Source organism: Henckelia pumila, chromosome 2 (genome assembly GCF_033568475.1).
Source record: "Henckelia pumila isolate YLH828 chromosome 2, ASM3356847v2, whole genome shotgun sequence".
In the NCBI taxonomy this organism is placed as follows: domain Eukaryota; kingdom Viridiplantae; phylum Streptophyta; class Magnoliopsida; order Lamiales; family Gesneriaceae; genus Henckelia; species Henckelia pumila.
In genome coordinates, this window is record NC_133121.1 from 148,295,247 (window position 1) to 148,314,519 (window position 19,273).

The 19,273-nt window shown below is 31.1% G+C and overlaps 1 protein-coding gene across 8 annotated transcripts; it reads right to left on the bottom strand.

Moving 5' to 3' along the window:
• Nucleotides 1-1,351: 1,351 nt before the first annotated feature.
• Nucleotides 1,352-6,007, bottom strand: LOC140880294 (phosphopantothenate--cysteine ligase 2-like). Of its 8 annotated transcripts, none has more exons than XM_073284621.1 (11): nucleotides 5,759-6,007; nucleotides 5,131-5,657; nucleotides 4,309-4,501; nucleotides 4,128-4,251; nucleotides 3,993-4,037; nucleotides 3,790-3,875; nucleotides 3,436-3,488; nucleotides 3,274-3,330; nucleotides 3,073-3,174; nucleotides 1,938-2,057; nucleotides 1,352-1,744 (listed from the first exon to the last, which is right to left on the bottom strand). In XM_073284621.1, the coding sequence occupies exons 3-11, from the start codon at nucleotides 4,487-4,489 to the stop codon at nucleotides 1,511-1,513; spliced, it is 1,002 nt and encodes a 333-aa protein (XP_073140722.1). In that variant the 5' UTR covers nucleotides 4,490-4,501; nucleotides 5,131-5,657; nucleotides 5,759-6,007; the 3' UTR covers nucleotides 1,352-1,510. The 8 variants fall into 8 exon arrangements, with proteins under 8 accessions (XP_073140722.1, XP_073140718.1, XP_073140717.1 ...); XM_073284617.1 differs by having other exon boundaries at nucleotides 4,309-5,477; nucleotides 5,578-5,657; nucleotides 5,759-6,006; XM_073284616.1 differs by having other exon boundaries at nucleotides 4,309-5,477; nucleotides 5,558-5,657; nucleotides 5,759-6,006.
• Nucleotides 6,008-19,273: the final 13,266 nt, after the last annotated feature.

The following is a 19,273-nucleotide window of genomic DNA, read 5'->3' on the forward strand; positions in this document are numbered from 1 at the left end:
AACCATTACTTTCAAATCTATAATTTTTCAGTCACAAATCGTGGAAGAAATTTGGACACAATTATTTCTTCGTTTAGTCTTTCCAAATCTGAGAGCGAGAATACACTACTTCTTTTGTTCTCCTACATTTGCATATACGATCTCGGACACAAGTCGGTGCATACACTGCAGCGGAAAACAAAAGCTGGGAACCGTTCACTACAACTATTGTTTGTACGATCTCAAGCAAAAATCGATGGTGATTTCCTATACCCTTCAGTACACAATTTGCGAATGGAGTGAGTTGTATACAAGTATTGTATAAGCTAAAGTTTTTTAGTATATTACTTCTTAAGTCGAAAATTGGGAGACATAGAAGGATTTTTCCTTCAAAGTTCCATATATCTTGTGTCATTTATTTAATCGCTCATATTATCTTGTTGATTGTGCAAAACTTGAGTATAAAGAGTCAGAAAAACTCTTGGACCGTTTATCCACACCAATTTGTGGTCTAACAATTTTTAAGGCTGAGAAAATTGGCCTTTGTTAGCTAATCCTACCGAGACCATTTGCAACATTGTAAAATTTTTTGAAATATTTTAAAAGTGTGTATTCACCCTATCTACAAACACAATCGATGCCAACACTATTCAACAAATGATTATTTATCATCACATCAATCGAACCAAACAATAGAATTAAATCCACATGCCTACCATCAAATTGTATAACCTGCAAGGGGCATGCTTAGCAGGGGAGCTTGGATCAGTCTTCCTCCCCATGTGTTAGCTCAAGTATAATAACATTGGGGGAGGGCTGCATGGAAAGTATCCATAAGAAACTGTCAAATGGTCATTTTAGAGTAAATTTCACCACTATGATCCAAAATTTTCGTTTAGTCCTTATCTCCCAGAATAGTGGATTGAGGGCATGTTATCTCGACAAGAATCAATTATGAGATTCTCATTGCTAGTTTTGAGGTATTTACCGGAATGCTGTAAATGAAGGCTCTCACTTATTTATTCTCATATTTAAAGTCAACGGAAGAAATCATGACCTCCATAAATGAGAATAACTATATAGATTGTTGAATGCATACTTTGGACAATAGCTTAAGGCACCCTGCTTGGTTCGTGGAATGAGACGATGAAAGTCATGCATGTATACAAATGATTAAAATTAAAATTATTAATACAAGAAATTATTATATATTGTTTGGTGTGTGGAATACATCACCATACAGTACCCCACATTCAATATTATCTATTTCCTAATTGTATCATGTATATGAGGTTTGCCTTTTTAAAAAATGATTATGGATGCATTCTGAGCATTGAAAAGTACTTGCAACAAGTAAAGCAGTTTTCGGCAGGAAAAAATTAAAAGATTTAATAATCCTTTTACGACAATGTCATTCATAAATATGTATTAGAGTTTAACAAGAGGGAGGAATTAATCTATTTGTTGAAGGATACACTATATCAAATCAATTATTTGTTTGATCAATAATAAAGATATTTGCTTCGAATTATCAAACAGAATCTATATAAGAAGAATGCCTGTCCACGATTAGTTCAATCAGTGGGCTTTCAACATCAGCACCAGGCTGAGTTTTATCGCGTTGAACCACAATATTTCCACTCTCAGTGACAACTATAACTTCATCTTTACGGGTTAGAAGCTCGTTCGCTACCACCATATGCATTTTATACTTTTTCAGAGCTAAACCAGCCTTCTTCAGCAGAATCATTGTATCTGTTTCTAGCTGTTGCATTAAGCAGAATAAAATACATAAATTTCACTCCACCTTAAGATAATAAAAAAGTTTCACATTTGTGTTATTTCACATTTAATGGCATACCACAACAATGAAGTAGTATTTTGTTCAAGTCGTCCCATTCATATTATCACAGTCGAAATAGTAGGAATGCAAACATCCTCAACAACAAATTTCTAACCTTAAATGATATGCAGAAGGCTACAGGTGCCCAATCTTTCCTGAGCACAGAGAGCATCTTCGGGGCCTGATTGAGGCGCATATCCAGAGGACCTAAGCCAGATTGAATTTTATGCTCTGCCTGTAAATTGAGTCAATCACGAGGCAAAATAGCAAACAAATTTCTGAAATTAGTTCGATTCATGAACAACTATCTCAAATAGCCATATGACATTGTCATCTTCCAACTGCATGGATTAAACTTAAGTCTCATTTTTTAAAAAATAATGACCTAAAACGATAAAACCAGGCTCTCAATCATTTGCTTAGACGCAATCTGATCAGTCGATTCATGCTTGTCTTTCATAAAATTCAAGCACATATAAGTGCATATCCCAGCGCAATTCTTGGACATTACAGTGTGTAGAAAAACTCGGTGTAAGGATTTAAAATTGTGGAGAGGGGTAGAAGGAGAGAAAGATATTTAATGATAAAAACAAGTTTAGACAAAGAGGCAAGATAGTTGGGTTGTTTTCAATCAATTGTACTCAATAAGTGAATTCAAGACAATAATGAAATGGCAATTGTATGGTTTGTGTGCTAAAGAAAGGGTTTAAAATCCTCCCATTAAGAACCTTATTTCAAAGAATGTTAACTCTCCGTCATTCATCCTATTAAGACACAAGTAAAACTATCACAATTTTTGGCAGTCTGTTTACTTTTAACAGAGATAACCAGCAGAGGTCCATGATACCGACAAAATTCTGGTGCAATCAGAGTTTTTAAAGATATTCACCTTCCTGGAAACACTACGGATCCTATGATACAGATATTGCATTGCCTGCGAATGCTACTAAATTGTAGAAAGCATCATGAAGGATCCATAAAAACTGGTGCAGATGTGCAATATTATGCTTTGTAACTTGGAAGCAAAACCATTGCAATCAACAGATTTATGAATAGGACGAATATAACGAAGACAACTCTCACAAACATATTGAAATTTGGTTTTCCAATCATATTCCTTAAATATATCATCTCAACTTTTGTGTTTTATAGAAGTATTCAATGGTCAATACAAGCGCATATTGGCAGCCACATCAATCCACTTTTTCAAAGCTAAATGGTAAAGATCACATTTTGAGTAAGTTCATTACCATGCTCTCCCAAGGAACATAAAAATCAGAAACTGCTGCAGCAAGATAGAACAAAGCTCTTGATCCAAGACAACTCATAGAAAAGGCAACCAACCGCAAAAGCTGCTCACAAACATTTTTATTTATTAAATGGAGGAGATGGTGCAAACAAATAGATATTTGGATAATGGAGAGCAACCATGGCTAGGAACTGAAGATAACCTGCAGGTACTCAAATATGGTTGTGAAGGGAAGTTTCAACAAGCTACCTCTGATAGCCTGCAACAAATTTGAGTAAAAGTTATGCACTAAGCAAACCAAAGTCAAGCAAATAATCACCAATGACAAAAAATTGCAGGACAAAAAGGAAGGGAAGATCCTTACCGCATGATTTTCACCGATGGCTGTCTTCACCTTCTCAGCATGCGCCGGGTGCACTGAATACATTATGATGCGAACAATTGTTCATGATTTATGCAATGCAATCAATAAGCAAATCAGTAGTAAAACAGATTCAATGTTATCCACAATACAAATTTCACGTTGTGACATAAATGAAAAGATGTTTCAACAAAAAGAAACAAAGTGTGCCCATTCTAAAACCTTTTTCATGGTGTAGAAGTAGTATTCCCCAATATCATTTCAAGCATCAAACCATTATTAATAGAACTCCATCCAAAGAGTTCAGCAAAAAAAAGAAAAGCACGTTGCTTATGTGTGGATAAAGAAAATATTTACCTGTAACAGTTGATCCATCTATGACGTCAAAACATTCAAGCAGTGGATCATCAGGAAGATATCGACAATATGGTTGGCATGTTCCTCTGTACATACATTTTCATACTGTTATCATAGGGTAGAATCAAGGGCTATATTTGCTATTAAATTGAGAATAAGAATTTAATATGTCACAGATGCATGAAATCAAGGAAAGTACGAACCTTCGATAAAGAAATATCACAGAATATCCAGCCTTCAAAAAGTATCTTCAGTTTTGTAATTAAAAATTTTCCAAGTCAGAAACATTACTAAATCATCAAAACTACCCAATAACAGTAAAAGTTTATGCAATTTACTCCGTCGATGCTGCTCCCCTGTGACCAGAGCTGAAGTTGTCAATATAACGAACACACCGCTGTTCCAAGGGAACAGTTGTCCCACCAGATGTCACGCATACCACCCTATTGTTTCTTTCATTGACTGAAGATGCATATTAACAAATTTCAAGAATGCTATGTCAGAGAGAAAAATGCGTACATCTATCTAGGGGGTTAAAACCAACAAACATGCCTGCTGGTGAACATCTCTTTTCCACAAATTCTTCTACTCTTCTTCTGATTTCATCACCATCTTTTAATGGAGGAGATGAATCAAAGAAAGATTTAACTTCCGCAGATGTCGTTTCTTCAAAAGACTCCAAGCCATTTGAAACATCCATTGAACGATCTAGCTGATTAGCGCAGAGCAAAACTCTGAAACTAGAAAAATACATAAACGTGGCTGTTTTTTATAAAAGGAAAAAGATCCCCATTTCCAATGTTAATAAAAAAAAAAGCATAAAAAATACATGCTTATTAAAACGACAAAACCTCAAACGATTACAAGTTGAAACATAAAGAAAACATAACCAGTATATTCCAACCTGCATCATTCATCAAAAAAACATTAGAAAATGTTTATCGTACATGCAGCACAGCAACAGTCATTTCTCAGTGTCCATCCTAGGTAGTGAACAAATATTTACTCTAATCGGCCATATATCAAATAGTTAACGCGCAATCACCCTTCAATTTGTATCAATCACATTAAGCACGTAGCTAAATCAACTGAAAACTTGAAATAATCCATCGGTAGGCAGCAGGAGTGGCACTACAAGGCATTTACATCCCAGAAGTTTTTTTTGACAAATTCCGTTTTAATGCACGTAATTCAACAAAAATTGCCAATGAATTTACAACCACATGCTTTCCATCCAAATGAAAAAATCCACCAACTGAAAACTATGAACTGATCCTGAAAAACCCACATCCAAAAAACTTGGAAACGCACAAAAAGCTGAATCGAAGGTGTTTGCATTACCTTAAGAAGATCGTTAACGTATTCAGCTCCTCGAAGAAGATTGAATGGATTGAGCGGCTATATATAGGAACTCAGCCATAAAAATACGGGTAGGAGCGGCGAATAAGAGAGTTGATAATAGATGAGGTTGGGCTATGTTCATAGATTCGTAGGTGGGAACATCAATTTTCCGCGGCCATTAACGGCTGGATGTCGATTCCTCCATAAAAGCACGCCACGTTTGGCACATTGGATTAGGTGCGGATTACCATATTACCCTTGCCCTTCTTAGTACACTGCTTCTAATGTCCACCAAAAAACACTGTGCTCCATGGGCGTTGTGGGTTCTTCTGCTGAGCTCTTCAAAACTACGAGCGAAATAAAAGAAGGCGAACGCATAAAGACGGGCAAAAAAATTTAAAAATAACGGAATGAAAGAAGAAATCACCATCGAGATTCTTTTCAAACCAGATCTTCGTTGATTCCTTAGATTTTTGTTTTAAAATAACATTCAATGTTGTGGACCGACAACTCAATGATTTGCCAACCTGCAAATTTTTTTGGGTAAAATACAAAATGACTAGTAAATGAGCAGAGAATGAGAGAACCCATAATAGTTGAACAAATGAATTACAGATCTGAAACATACAAATTTGAATGCAACGGATTTCTTTTAAAAATCTCCCCTTAGTCCATCGTTTATCGCAGATCTCGTTGGGTTTTAGAGCAGATTTGAAGGCGAGGAATCGCGAGATATAATTTCTTGGCCTCACAGTTTTCGTAGATTTGTGAAAGAGAGGTGGACGAGGGAAGGGCATCGGAGATACGTGTGTGATCAGCAGTCTCTCTCACGTTTTACACGTATTGGCAGACTGAATAAATGGTGCACGGTAAGTAGGCGTGTTTTGGACATCCGATGAAATAAATGAAAAAATGGGTATGGGGATTTTGTATATGGGAATGGGAAAGGATGTAGTAATATATTATTCATAACCGACCGATACCCGATTAAATATAAATATATATATATATATGTATATATACATATTACTTTATATTAAATAAATGGATAATTTAATTTTTTTGTTGAATTATTTAATTGGATGAAATAATAAAAATTATTCGTATAAATCTAATGCTATTTTGTAGTAGTTTTATTTTTTATATAATTATTAGGTTGTAGATTTTATAAAAATCTAGTAAATAAATAGAGTTTTATCGAAATAATTTAAATTTAAAAAAATGTATTTGTATGGAGTAGATACGATAAATGGATATATGGGTAGGGTATGGATATCCGATCCTCCGACGGGTATGGGAATGTAGATGAAATTGAATATCCGATGGGTATGAGTATGTGTATGGTTATGGGATGAATTTAATAAATGGATATGGGATGGAGACATGATATCGTATCCATGCCCGACTCATTGTCATTCCTAAGACTTATTAATCATAAAATACAAAAAACCAACAAAACAAAAAAATGTTTTTTTAAAAAAATTTATGAAAATCATTACCAATAATATATTTATCCCACATTTTATCTTTACTAGTTAACGGTTGCATGTGTGTAATAAATGAATAGATAGACATTAATCAATTTATTTAATACATATAAAAATGAGAAGATATAGTGTTGTAGCGATTTTCTTTTGGGGAGTGTTATTTACACTCCAAAATTTGTTAAGCACACTCCAATTTACCATTTTATCTAATTATTTGTCAACATTACCCTTCCTAATTTTATGTTGATTTTCAAAACTTACCATCCATTATTTTTTACATTAAATACTACGATAACTATATTATAATATTTAATCGTATTTTTTTATCTAATAACCTTATTATTTAACTATTATAATTTAAAATACACGATAATTTTTTTATGTCACGTAAATTTTAATTTAATTTTTGAAAAAATATAAATTTGTATTTTTGTTGTTTTATTTTGATTTGATCTTAGATCACTATATATTTTTTACTTTTTTAAAAAAAATTGAAATATATCGAATATATAATATGTTAAAATAAATTTTATGTTACAATTATTTTAAATCTTTAATTTTTCTATTTTGATTGTTGAAATTGTATTTTTTTGTGCAGTAAATAATAAATTATAAAAAGTTGTTTCGCCTTTAGAAAAAACGTTGTTTCAAACATGAATATATTTTGTTTAGTTGGAAACAACTGACATCGTATATATTTAAATATGTTAAAAATAAAATTTAATTAAAAATTAGAAAAATTATAAATTTTTTAGAAAAAAAAATTATATAAGTTTGTAAATAATATAATATAAATATATATTTTATTGTTGCGTAAGATTATTAAAGTTTTGTAAAATCAAAATTTTACAAATCTCAATATTTTTATATATTTTGTGAAAAAAAAAAGTTACCAAAATTTTATGTACCTCGAGATAATTTTTTTTTATTTTTTATTTAAATTTTATATAATAAAAAAAGAGTAAAATTTATTTTGATACACAAACTATTGATAAAAAGTCAAATTGGTACATGAACTATTGAAAATGGTTTAATTGGTACATAATCAATTTATAAAGTCAATTTTACCCTTTATCTACATTATTTTAAAGTCTAATATTTTTGTTAAATTAAAATAGATACACATTTTATTTTCAAAATTATTTTACTAATAGAATTATAAGAATAAATTTATATTTATTTAAATTTTATATTATAAACAAGGGATCGTACTTATTATACGAAACATTGTAAATATTAATTAATACAAACATGTACATAAACATATATATGATGATTGATAAATTATATATTCAAAAATAATATGTAATAAAAGATATTTTTAGTTTTATCTATGTTATAATATTATTATTTATATTAATCAAAATAAAAATGATATATATGTGTGTGTCTTTTCATTTATGATCTACAAATTTTATGTTGAATACTTTTTCGTATACATGATATATAATCTTTTTTTTATAGTATAGTAATTAGTAAATATGAATTTATATTTAGAATTATAATTAATATAATAATTTAAAATACAAAAATATGCATGTAGTTCAATTAATCAATTTAATAACAATATTCAACTTAAAAGCAATTTCAGTAAAGGGCAAAATTGACTTTTGAGTTTGATCATATACCAATTAAACCATTTTCAATAGTTCATGTACCAATTTGACATTTTATCAATAATTCATGTACCAAAATACTTTTTACTCATAAAAAAATGGCAATTTTTAAAAATATTAAAAATTTAGTTTTTTTAAAATAATTTTTTTAGAAATTAATGTACAAAACTTTTATATTTAGATTTTTTAAGATAAATCAAGATTTTATAAAATAAGGAAAGTATTTAGAAGGGTAAATTTGTCTAGCAATTGATTAATTTTATAAAGTGGAATGCTCTTAACACTTTTTGGAGTATAAATAACACTTCCCCTTCTCTTTTTTCTTTCAAACATTTCAAATATAGAAGTTTTCCAAACAATGCACAATGAATATCTCAATTGAAAAAAATTGTAGAAGAGAAGGGCAAATTGGGAAATAAATTTTGGTGAGTCCAAGCCATACCAAAAAAAGTTTTTCTAATGCCCTCAAATTTTATATAATAGTAAAGATACTAACTAATAATCGAAGCACACGCTTTGTGTGTGTACTGAAAAATTAATTATCATGGAGTAAAATTTGTTTTTTTTGTAATAAAAAATTAAAATTGAAGAACTAATTTATCAAATTGAGACGTGAAGTAGTGGAGAGGCCAGAATGAGAGTTGTTTTTTTGGTTAGTGGTTGGGGATGTGAAGGGTAATATAAAAAACTTTTAAATATTTAGATTTAAAAAAGAAAAATCAATGTAAAACATGAAAGGTAATTGTGGAAGAATATTTTGGTGTATTCTTGAGATACCAAAACAGTTTCTATGATACCCTCAACTATTATAAAATAGGATAGATAAAATAGATAAAATAGAATAGATAATTAGGAGTGTCAAAACTCAATTCAACCCGTCAACCCGACACGAGTCGACCCGAAAAATATTGGATTAAGGTTGGAGTTTTTTGGTTCGGATCGAATCGAGTTGACCCGAAAGCTAACCCGAAAAAATTAATCGGGTTCGGGTTCGTTCGGGTCAACCACTACAATAATCGGGTTCGGGTTGGGTTCGGGTTGACCAAAGATGACCCGAAGATTTTTATTATTCTTTTTTTATATATAAAAGTAAGAAATATTTACGACATTTTTATACATTGTATGTTTGAAAAATTTTATTGTGATTAATATAATAAATTTTTGTCATTTAATGTTTATTTTGTAAAAAAAAAATTTATAGTAAGTTTCAAATTAAAATTATATATAAGGTTAGATTTTGTTATTATGTGATTAAACTAAATATTACTATTATTATTATTATTATGTGTTTTGAATTTTTATTTAATTATTTTGTTAAAAAATTTTAAAAAATTGGTTTGGTTCGGGTTGATCGGATTAGTCGGTTAGCCGGGTTCAGGTTGGAAATTTTCGGTTTGGTTCCGGTTCGGGTTGAGAAATTTTTAAAAAAGATTTTCATCAACCCGACACGAACCCACCCGATCCATTCGAATTGAAACTCATACTAATAATCTCATCACATGTACAAAACATAGAGAAGATGTCAGGAACGATGAATGTTCACAAAAAATGAAATTAAAAAAATTGTGCTTATTTTTTTTATTTTATTTTTTGAAATTCATTTCAAACGAAACTTTATTTGATAATCTTAATTGCCTTTTTAGTTAAATTGTTTTTAAATAATTGATGAAAATGGAGATAAAATTATATTTGTATCTTAATTTAATTTTTAATAAAACCAAATTATGACATAAATCAATCATTTTATATAACCTTTTTTTTAGCCATCGGATTCGGATGTTTTCTTATTACCAAAATTTGTGTCATTTGGTATTCTTTCGATTTACGAAATTATCACTCGTTTTTGTAACATTGATATATTCATTGTGTTTGATGATTATTTATTTACGAAAAATGTTATTTTTTTAATCTTACTATTTTTTTTTCTTTTTTTCGTTAAAAAAAATACTGCACATCGAAATACTAATGTTAATAAAAGATTATATTCTAATAAAAAAATTACATTTTTCGTGGACAAAAATATGTTCACAAATTTGGCTTTATGTATTATCAAAAATGGATTTTAGTCTTATAATTGTTAATTTTTGGTAACTTTAATTTATTTTCATCGAAATTACTTATATAACCAAAGTCGCGTGAAAAGTTACCAAAATTATAAAATACTGAAATTTCACGATACAAGAATTACAATCGAAAAACATACGAACAAAATTAGATGTCAAAATTGTGATTTTCAAATCAAAATTATATTTAATATGTGTAAAGAGTAGGGGTGTAAGGGAATCAAGCTACTCGTGAGTAGTTCGGTCAAAAGCTCGACTCGAGCTTGAGTAGCTCGATCCTTCACTCGAGCCGAGCTCAAGCTTCATTTTTCTCTGTTCGAGTAGCTCGCGAGCTACTCGATAAGATATATATAATTATATAAATAAAAATAATATAAAAATATATATAAATATATAATTATATAAATAAAAATAATATAAAAATATATATAACTATAATATTATATTTATATATTTTTATAAATAATAATAATAATATATATAATATATATTAATTTATTTATATATGTTTATTTTTCGAGCTTGAGCTCGAGTAATATGATACTCGGGCTCGACTCGACTCGTTTTCACCCATAGTAAAGAGGAATAACATACATTTAGAGGTGTCAAAACGGGTTGGCGAGACGGGCCGACCCACAACTCATCGCAACCCATCACTCACATATTTTAGGCGACGGAACGAACCAACCCGACGAACTTACGTGTAATTTGACGGGTTTTGGAAGGCCAACCTACAACCCATCATTAATCGTAGCGGGGCGGCCCACCCTTTAATCGGTTTAAAAAATTGTCAACCCAACTCATTTATTTTGTATAATGATGCGGGACTGGCCAACCCGACAAACTTAGTTCATTTTGACACTTCTACATACATTCATAAAAAAATGTGTTGATACTTGGTATATTTATTATATTTTGGAGGATTAAAAATGTTTTTCGGAGAATGAATCCAAATTGGACCATTGGATTTTGAACAAAATCTAGTTTTACAACCGAAAACGACAGAAGTAAAAAGAAATGAAAACGACAGAAGTAAAAAGAAATGGGATATTATACTATTACTATTATAGTACTCATTTGACTTCACGTTCATAATCCAAGTCAGACAATTAATTAATTAACCGGTTATCTAATGCCATTTTATCCTCTAAAAGCAAATTATTTATTCATTGTAATATACTTATATAGTTTGTGTTTACAGTAATTAATTCATATGTAAATCAAATTATATATCACAAAATATATTTTAAATATTTTAAATCTGACCAATATTCGCCTATAAATTTAATTTTTAATAATTAATGAGATCTAAAAACGTTAATGCAATTTATTGATTACAAAATATGTACCGAGTTCGAAAATTCCTTTAATTTGAGACATCATGCATAGGGGTGGGTTTTCGGTATACCATATCAAAAATATTGGTATGAAAAAAATTCATACCAATATCGATATTGAAATTCCGAATTTTGGTAGGGAAAAAATTCATACTAATACCGTATAGATAAAAAAAAATTCGATATACCAAAAAAATGTCTATATATCAGAAAAATTTCGGTACGGTATCCCGAAAAGTTTGTATTTTGGTTCGGTATCTCAGCCCTAATCATGTTTGCTGGTTGTTAAACAACATAATTTTTTTCCTAATTTATGGAATAATGCTAAAAGTACGACCAATATATCATACAACAATATTTACAATAATTATATCGTGATATTTTGTTGTTATCTTGTGAGATTTTTATATTGTATCGTGAGATTTTTTATTTAATGTATCATGAAATTTGATAAATTAAATTTTTGTATGTTGTAAAAATTGTTGTACAAATTTCGTTGTACCTAGGGCTAGCAAAAAATATCAAAATATCGTCATACCGTCTTTACTGTATCGAAAAAAACCGAATATATCAAAAATTTCGGTATACCGTAAATTTCGGTACGATATGATTTCGTACCGAAATTTTCTGTATCGATATCGGTATAAGATTTTCGAATTTTTGGTATTTCGGTATACCGAAAAAAATCAGTATAAAAAATCGGTATACACGGTATCATACCGATACCGTACTGAATTTCGGTATACGATACGGTATCGGTATGGATTTATGTCATATCGAAATCATGTCGGTATACCGAAAATTTCGGTACGGTATCGAAAATTTCGGTACGGTATACGGTATTTGGTATAGTATGCGATATACCGTACAGAACCACCCCTAATTGTACCTGTAGCATTACTCTAATTTATGTCATTGCTTGGAGAATTTATGGGATGCGTGTAGCATTTATGGAGCCAAGAGTACCTTTATCGTTGAAAAAGAAAAACCTTATGTTTGTTGAAAAATATATTATTATTATTATTATTATTATTATTATTATTATGTTGAATATTGAATATTGAATATTGAATGTTAGAATATTGAATATTGAGTTGTAAAATGTGGAAAATTAGTGTGTGATGATGTAGATGATGATGTATTAATTTTTGGACTAATCTCAAATGTGGATCTATAAATAGGTTTTCATTTGTGATGAAAAACACAATTGAGTTGAGAGAAAAATATTATAAAGTGTAGAGTTTGATATATTTTGAGTTTTGGAGTATTTACTTTTTACCGTAAATTTTTATTTTTTCACAACACGTTATCAGCACGATCGCTCGAAAGTCCTCCATATTTTTCCAAGCTCCAAAACACAAGAAAAAGGTAACAAAAGTAAGAATATTTATTTTATTGTTTATTTATTTGTTGTGTATATATTTAATATATAATATCATGTTATTATCAGAAATGATAAAAAAAAAATTAGTTTTTAAAAACTTGTTATAAATCCTGGGAGGATGTTAAGACGACATCCCACACTCCCAGTAAGGGATACGACAAGTATAAAAGCCTCTAAGGTTTTTAAACAATAACGTGATATGATATATATTTATTATGTATATATACTATATCAATATATAATTTCATGTTATTATATAAGATGTTGTCTAGGACACTGACCTTATTATTACGTGATATGATATATATTATTGTGTATTTATATACTAATCATATTTGTATAATATCATAATATTATATAAAAGGCTGTCTAAAATACCGACCTTATAATAATGTGATATGATATACATAATTATTTAATTATGATTATCATTATATGCATCGCAAGATTATCACGAATTTTTATTCAACACATACTCGATTTTTTTCTTTACCCCCAACGGTCACAAACGGTAACAAAACGGCTAGTTTTTGCCCTATAAATATGTTCACTCAAACTCATTTTCAATCACACCAAAATTCACTCTTTCTCTAAAAATATGTTTTCCTCGATTTTTTCGAAGATGAAGATGATGGCATTTCAAAGGCTATTTTTCATAACGATTATGATCATCATGCTCACGAGTCTTGTACTCACCGGCGATTATCCACCGCACACTTTTCATCTATTTTTAAACATACTTGTACTTCGTTTATCCATTATTTTGTATTGTCATATTAATGGAAATTAACTTATAAAATACATTATTATTTTTCTAGTACCACCATGTCAAATTTGGCAAAGCTTAAATTCGTTGCTCTCGATATCACTAGAAAAGAACAAAGAATTGTTAATGAGATATCATAAATCCCGACCCAATGTATCTACGACATTTTCAGAAGCAAATGTCGTAAGTAAAAAATGAAAACCAAAATCAAAGGCATAAACTAGATTTTGGTCGAGGTCGAGGATGTGGTCATGAACGTGGACGTAGAAATGATCGCGGTCGTGGATATGAAAATAATCGAGATACTTACTTCAATAACTAATCTCAAAAGAACGTCACGAACCACCCAAAAAGACAACATAAAAATATGAGTGAAAATAAATGAAACGACCCTGACTCAACTTTTAAATTAAACTAAATAAAATACGAATTTTCAAAATAATTTCGACATGACCTCTCTGTTTATATTACAACCCACCTGTCACAGACAGCAGTCAAAATAAAACGACCAACAATACTAAATAATTCAGACCGAGAAACGAACGAAGACCGGAGAAGAAGATCTGACAATTCAACCATCATAATAATTAACACTTTGATATTTACATGCTCAAAGACGATCAATGAATCTTTACGTTTACATTAATCCAAGAAACATAATAAAAGACTATGAAATGTTAAAATAAACTTTTGCGGAAGGATATCATAGGTCGGAGGGATGTGCCGTGCCCACATCGCAGTCCACTCGATAGTCTTGTCCCTCAATCTCTATGAAATACTCCTCACCTAAAAACAATAAGTGTAGTGAGTCTAAAAGACTCAGCAAGAATATTGGGGGTTGGGGGGGGGGGAAATAACGAGTACTACGTAAATACAAGCACACACAGATTAAAAATAACTGATACTAAAAATAACTTTGTTTTGTGCCCTTAATTTAAACAAATAAATAAACTTCAAAATGAATGAGAGAACATGAAATGAATCATATGCATGGCTAAGTCAACATAATCAATGAAACTGCATAATTGTATCTGAACCTGTAACTGTAACTGTGAACTTAGATCCTTGATTGTGACTCTGTGATTGCGATCATGATCTTGGCTGCAGTGCACTATGCCGCAAGGAAGTCAGGATAACACCCAAATCGATCTTGCCCTATATTTGGTAAGGTAGGCCAAGATGCCTCTCAACCCCACACATACACGTCATTTCTATATTTGGTAAGGTAGGTCAAGATGCCTCTCAACCCCACACATACACGTCATTTCTATATTTGGTAAGGTAGGTCAAGATGCCTCTCAACCCCACACATACACGTCATTTCTATATTTGGTAAGGTAGGTCAAGATGCTTCTCAACCCCACACATACACGTAATTTCTATATTTGGTAAGGTAGGTCAAGATGCCTCTCAACCCCACACATACACGTCATTTCTATATTCACAATCAGTTCACCTCGTTCGAAAAGAAATTTTTTATCTTTATTGGATATAGGACTTAGCATGCACAATTGAAAGAAATGAACTCAAAGAAAATATGTTTACTCAATTTACATGCAAGAGACTCGATGGTGAATGACTGGAGTGATGATTTAGGAACTATACCAAAGGATGGAAGATTTAACCCATAAATTGCCCTTACGACAAATTTGAGCGGTTTGCCCACAAAATCTATAACTTGATCGATTCTTAACCAAAAAGGATTCCGCTTGAAACCACGACTCCATGACACTTAGAACTAAGCCAATAAATCAACCTCAGAATTTATTTCCTAAGCGATCATTTTTCAAAAATACGATTTCCGGGCAGCAGCCCCCTTAGCTTAAAATTTCTGCACGCACCTAACACAAAAAAATCTAGAACTCGAGTGCAACTTAACCGAATTAATTCTCGCTTGAACCGTCGTTTTTCTAACATCTTGACCTAATTTCAAACCCGAGCCCATGGTCTAATCATGATTTTAACCCTGCTTTAGTCCTTAGTTTCCGGACAGCAAACATAGAACTTCAAAATTCTGCACCTCTCTATTCATATGCCTAGAACTCCATCTAAACTTAACCGAATTCGTTTCCGATTGAACCGACATTTTCCTATCATCCTAAAAAATATTTCCAAACCCGAGCCCCTCATTAAAACATGACTCCAACCCTGTTTTAAACATTAGTTTCCGGACAGCCTTGATACTTATTAAAATTCTGCACATGCTCTTCCCTCTAGGATCCTCTTCTAGGCCTCCAACCCAAGCTCCTACAAATTTCCAGCCTACAAGCTAACATCACGACCACTCCAAAGACCTACTCGAACCACGAAATGGCTCCTCAAACCAGGTCCTAGCTCGATCCCAACAATACTCTTCACCACCCAAACTCGATCCCCAAAACGCAACCGATTGAGCAGCCCCTTCTATCCAATCGTCGAGCTAACAACACCAATGCATCCTATTCACTACCATGTGAGCTACATCTCAACCATGGTAGCTCCTAAATCACCAATCCAAGCAACACAACAACATCACCCCATTTTTGAACCAAACAAATGGAAAAATGCGTTTTTGAAATTTCATAGAAACTTGACAACAATGAAATCACCATTTCAAACTCATAAACCATTTCCATTCTCAACATTAAGCATAAAGATTGTGCATAAACTTGGCTAAGATTCCAAATGCCATTTTCGAAAATAAACAGGGCAAAATATTGAGAGAAAACGTGAAATGAGTAAACACCATTTAAACCCACTACATATAATTCTACAAGGTGAGAAAGAACCCATAATCTTGCCTAATTTACAGAAAATCGAAGGGTATGATCTCGCTTGATCTGAAGTCGAAACAAGGAGGAATGGGGCTACACGTCGCACGAGCTGGAGTCGAGCTTAATGGAGAAGGGAAGGGCTCGCTCAGCCTGCTGTGGTGGAGTTTCGCCGGAGAAGAAGAAGAGTGGAGAGCTGTGGCGGCTATGGAGAAAATGGAAGCCGATGGCTTTCTATGAAGAACAGGGAAGAAGTCGTGAAGTTGAGTGTGTGCTAGGCGTGAGTATGTGTGTGTTAATTTAGGGATTAGGGTTATGTGTTAAAATAGAGTGTGGAGATAGAAAAGTGCTACTAAAACTTAGCAAGTAAGACTATGAATTAAAATGCAATAAATAAAACACAAGCTTGAAAATTCTAAGAATTAAACACTTTAAATATCCTAATGTCACGACAACGAGTAAAATATTTAATTAACAAGCAAAGCGATTAAAATAATTTAAACAGACTAAACTAACGTTTAAAATCAATTTAAATAAATACATGAGCGGAAATAAAACCTTTAAAATAATTGGACAAATAAAAAGGTTTTAAATAAATAAGCTAGACATTTAAAATAATTTAAAATAATTAACCGCTAAACTTAAGATATTTAAAATAAATAAGTTGGACACTCAAAAATATTTAAACAAATAAGATAAACGGTTAAAATCATTTAAAAGAATAAACTACCAATTAAAATCATTTAAATAAGCAAGCCTAAACCTTTAAAATATTAAAACAATTAAATTGTATAATAAAAATTATTTTAACAAATAGCCTTAAACAATTAGAAATATTAATTAAATAGTTAGTACAATAAAATCATTTGAATAAATAATAAAATATTTTATTAACACATAAATCGCATAAAGAATTTAATCAATTAAACTTAAAAAAATAATAATCCTAATATTTATTAAATTAATACATGAGATTTAGTAGATTGGATTTTAGGCGTCACAATAAAAATCATTCAAAAAGATATGAGAGTGTTTGTTATAAATGTGACACTCCAAGACATTGGTCACATACCCCTTAGCACTTATGTAAGCTCTTTAAAGTATCGATAAAGGGGAAATAAAAAGAGACCAATTTTGTTGAAAACAGTAACCATTTAAGTGGTTCAACTTATTTCAATGGTGCCGATTTTTTCAAATGATTTCGAGAACATTGATTAATATATTGGTGGGACTGAAATGTAACATGCTATATTTATCATGCATTATTATGAAACAGGTTATACTTTGCATATATATATTATCCTTGATTTTTTTTATTGCATATTTTTGAAGTATGGAAAATGCTATGAGCAAAGATAAATCCATGGAAGTTTGCATACCCGATAGTGGTACAACGCACACCATTCTCCGAGATAAAGATATATCTTGGAATTAAAACAACAAAAACAATGGTGAATACAATATCAGGTCCTGTATATTTGATTGAAGGTTGTGAAAAAGCACATTTTTTGTTACCTAATGGTACAAAATTTTTGATAAATGATGCTTTATATTCACCAGGATCAAAAAGAAATTTTTTGAGTTTTAATGACATATATTCTCATGGGTATGATATTGAGATGATAACTGATGGAAATCAGAAATATATGTGTTTTACCACATATAAATCAGGAAAAAAATATGTGGTTGAAAAATTATCAATGCTCCCTATTGGATTGCATTATACACATATAAGGCCAATCGAATCAAATATGGTGGTTAATAGTTCTTCAATATTAACCAATTGACATGATCGATTGGGACATCCTGATTCAATAATGATGCAAAGAATTATTGAAAATACACATGGTCATCCATTGAAAGACTAGAAGATCTTTCAGAATAATAAGTTTCAATGTAAAGCATGTTCTCTTGGAAAACTTATTATAAGACCATCGCCAGCTAAAATCTAAACAGAATCACTCATATTTCTTGAACGCATTCAGGGTGATATTTGTGGGCCAATTCATCCACCATGTGGACCATTTCGATATTTTATGGTATTGATCGATGCCTCTAGCAGATGGTCAAATATATGCTTATTGTCAACTCGGAATGTGGCATTTGCAAGATTAATGACTCAAATAATAAAACTGCGGAATCAATTTCCCGATTATACAATCAAGAAAATAAGACTTGATAATGCTGGAGAATTTACTTCCTAAACTTTCAATGACTATTGTATGTCAATGGGAATTACTGTTGAACATCCTGTTGCTCATGTTCATACACTGAATGGATTAGCTGAATCATTGATTAAACGTCTACAACTGATTGCTAGACCAATGATTATGAGAACAAAACTCCCTATTTCTATATGGGACATGCAATTTTACATGCTGCGGCATTAATTCGCATCAAACCAAGTGCATATCATAAATTCTCCCCATTGCAGCTTGCATTTGGTAAAGAACCAAATATTTCTCATCTGAAAATTTTTGGATGTATGGTGTATGTGCCTATTGCACCACCTCAACGATAAAAAATGGGTCCTAAAAGAAAAATCGGTATTTATATCGGTTATGATAGTCCATCAATCATTCGATATCTTGAGCCTCAAACAGGAGATGTGTTTACAGCATGCTTTGCTGATTGTCATTTTAATGAAGAAATCTTCCCAATGTTAGGGGGAGAAGAGAAACTCATCGAAAAAGAAATCACATGGTATATACCATCATTGTTACATTTGGATCCAAGGACT

Bases quoted from the DNA above. Each gene is read 5' to 3' on its own strand.
- LOC140880294 (XM_073284617.1), bottom strand. From the start codon at position 4,543: ATGTATTTTTCTAGTTTCAGAGTTTTGCTCTGCGCTAATCAGCTAGAT. The intron at 4,038-4,127 runs GTAAATTGCATA...ACAAAACTGAAG, and splicing joins AGGGGAGCAGCATCGACGGA to ATACTTTTTGAAGGCTGGAT. The intron at 3,331-3,435 runs GTAAGGATCTTC...AATTTGTTGCAG, and splicing joins CCATCGGTGAAAATCATGCG to GCTATCAGAGGTAGCTTGTT.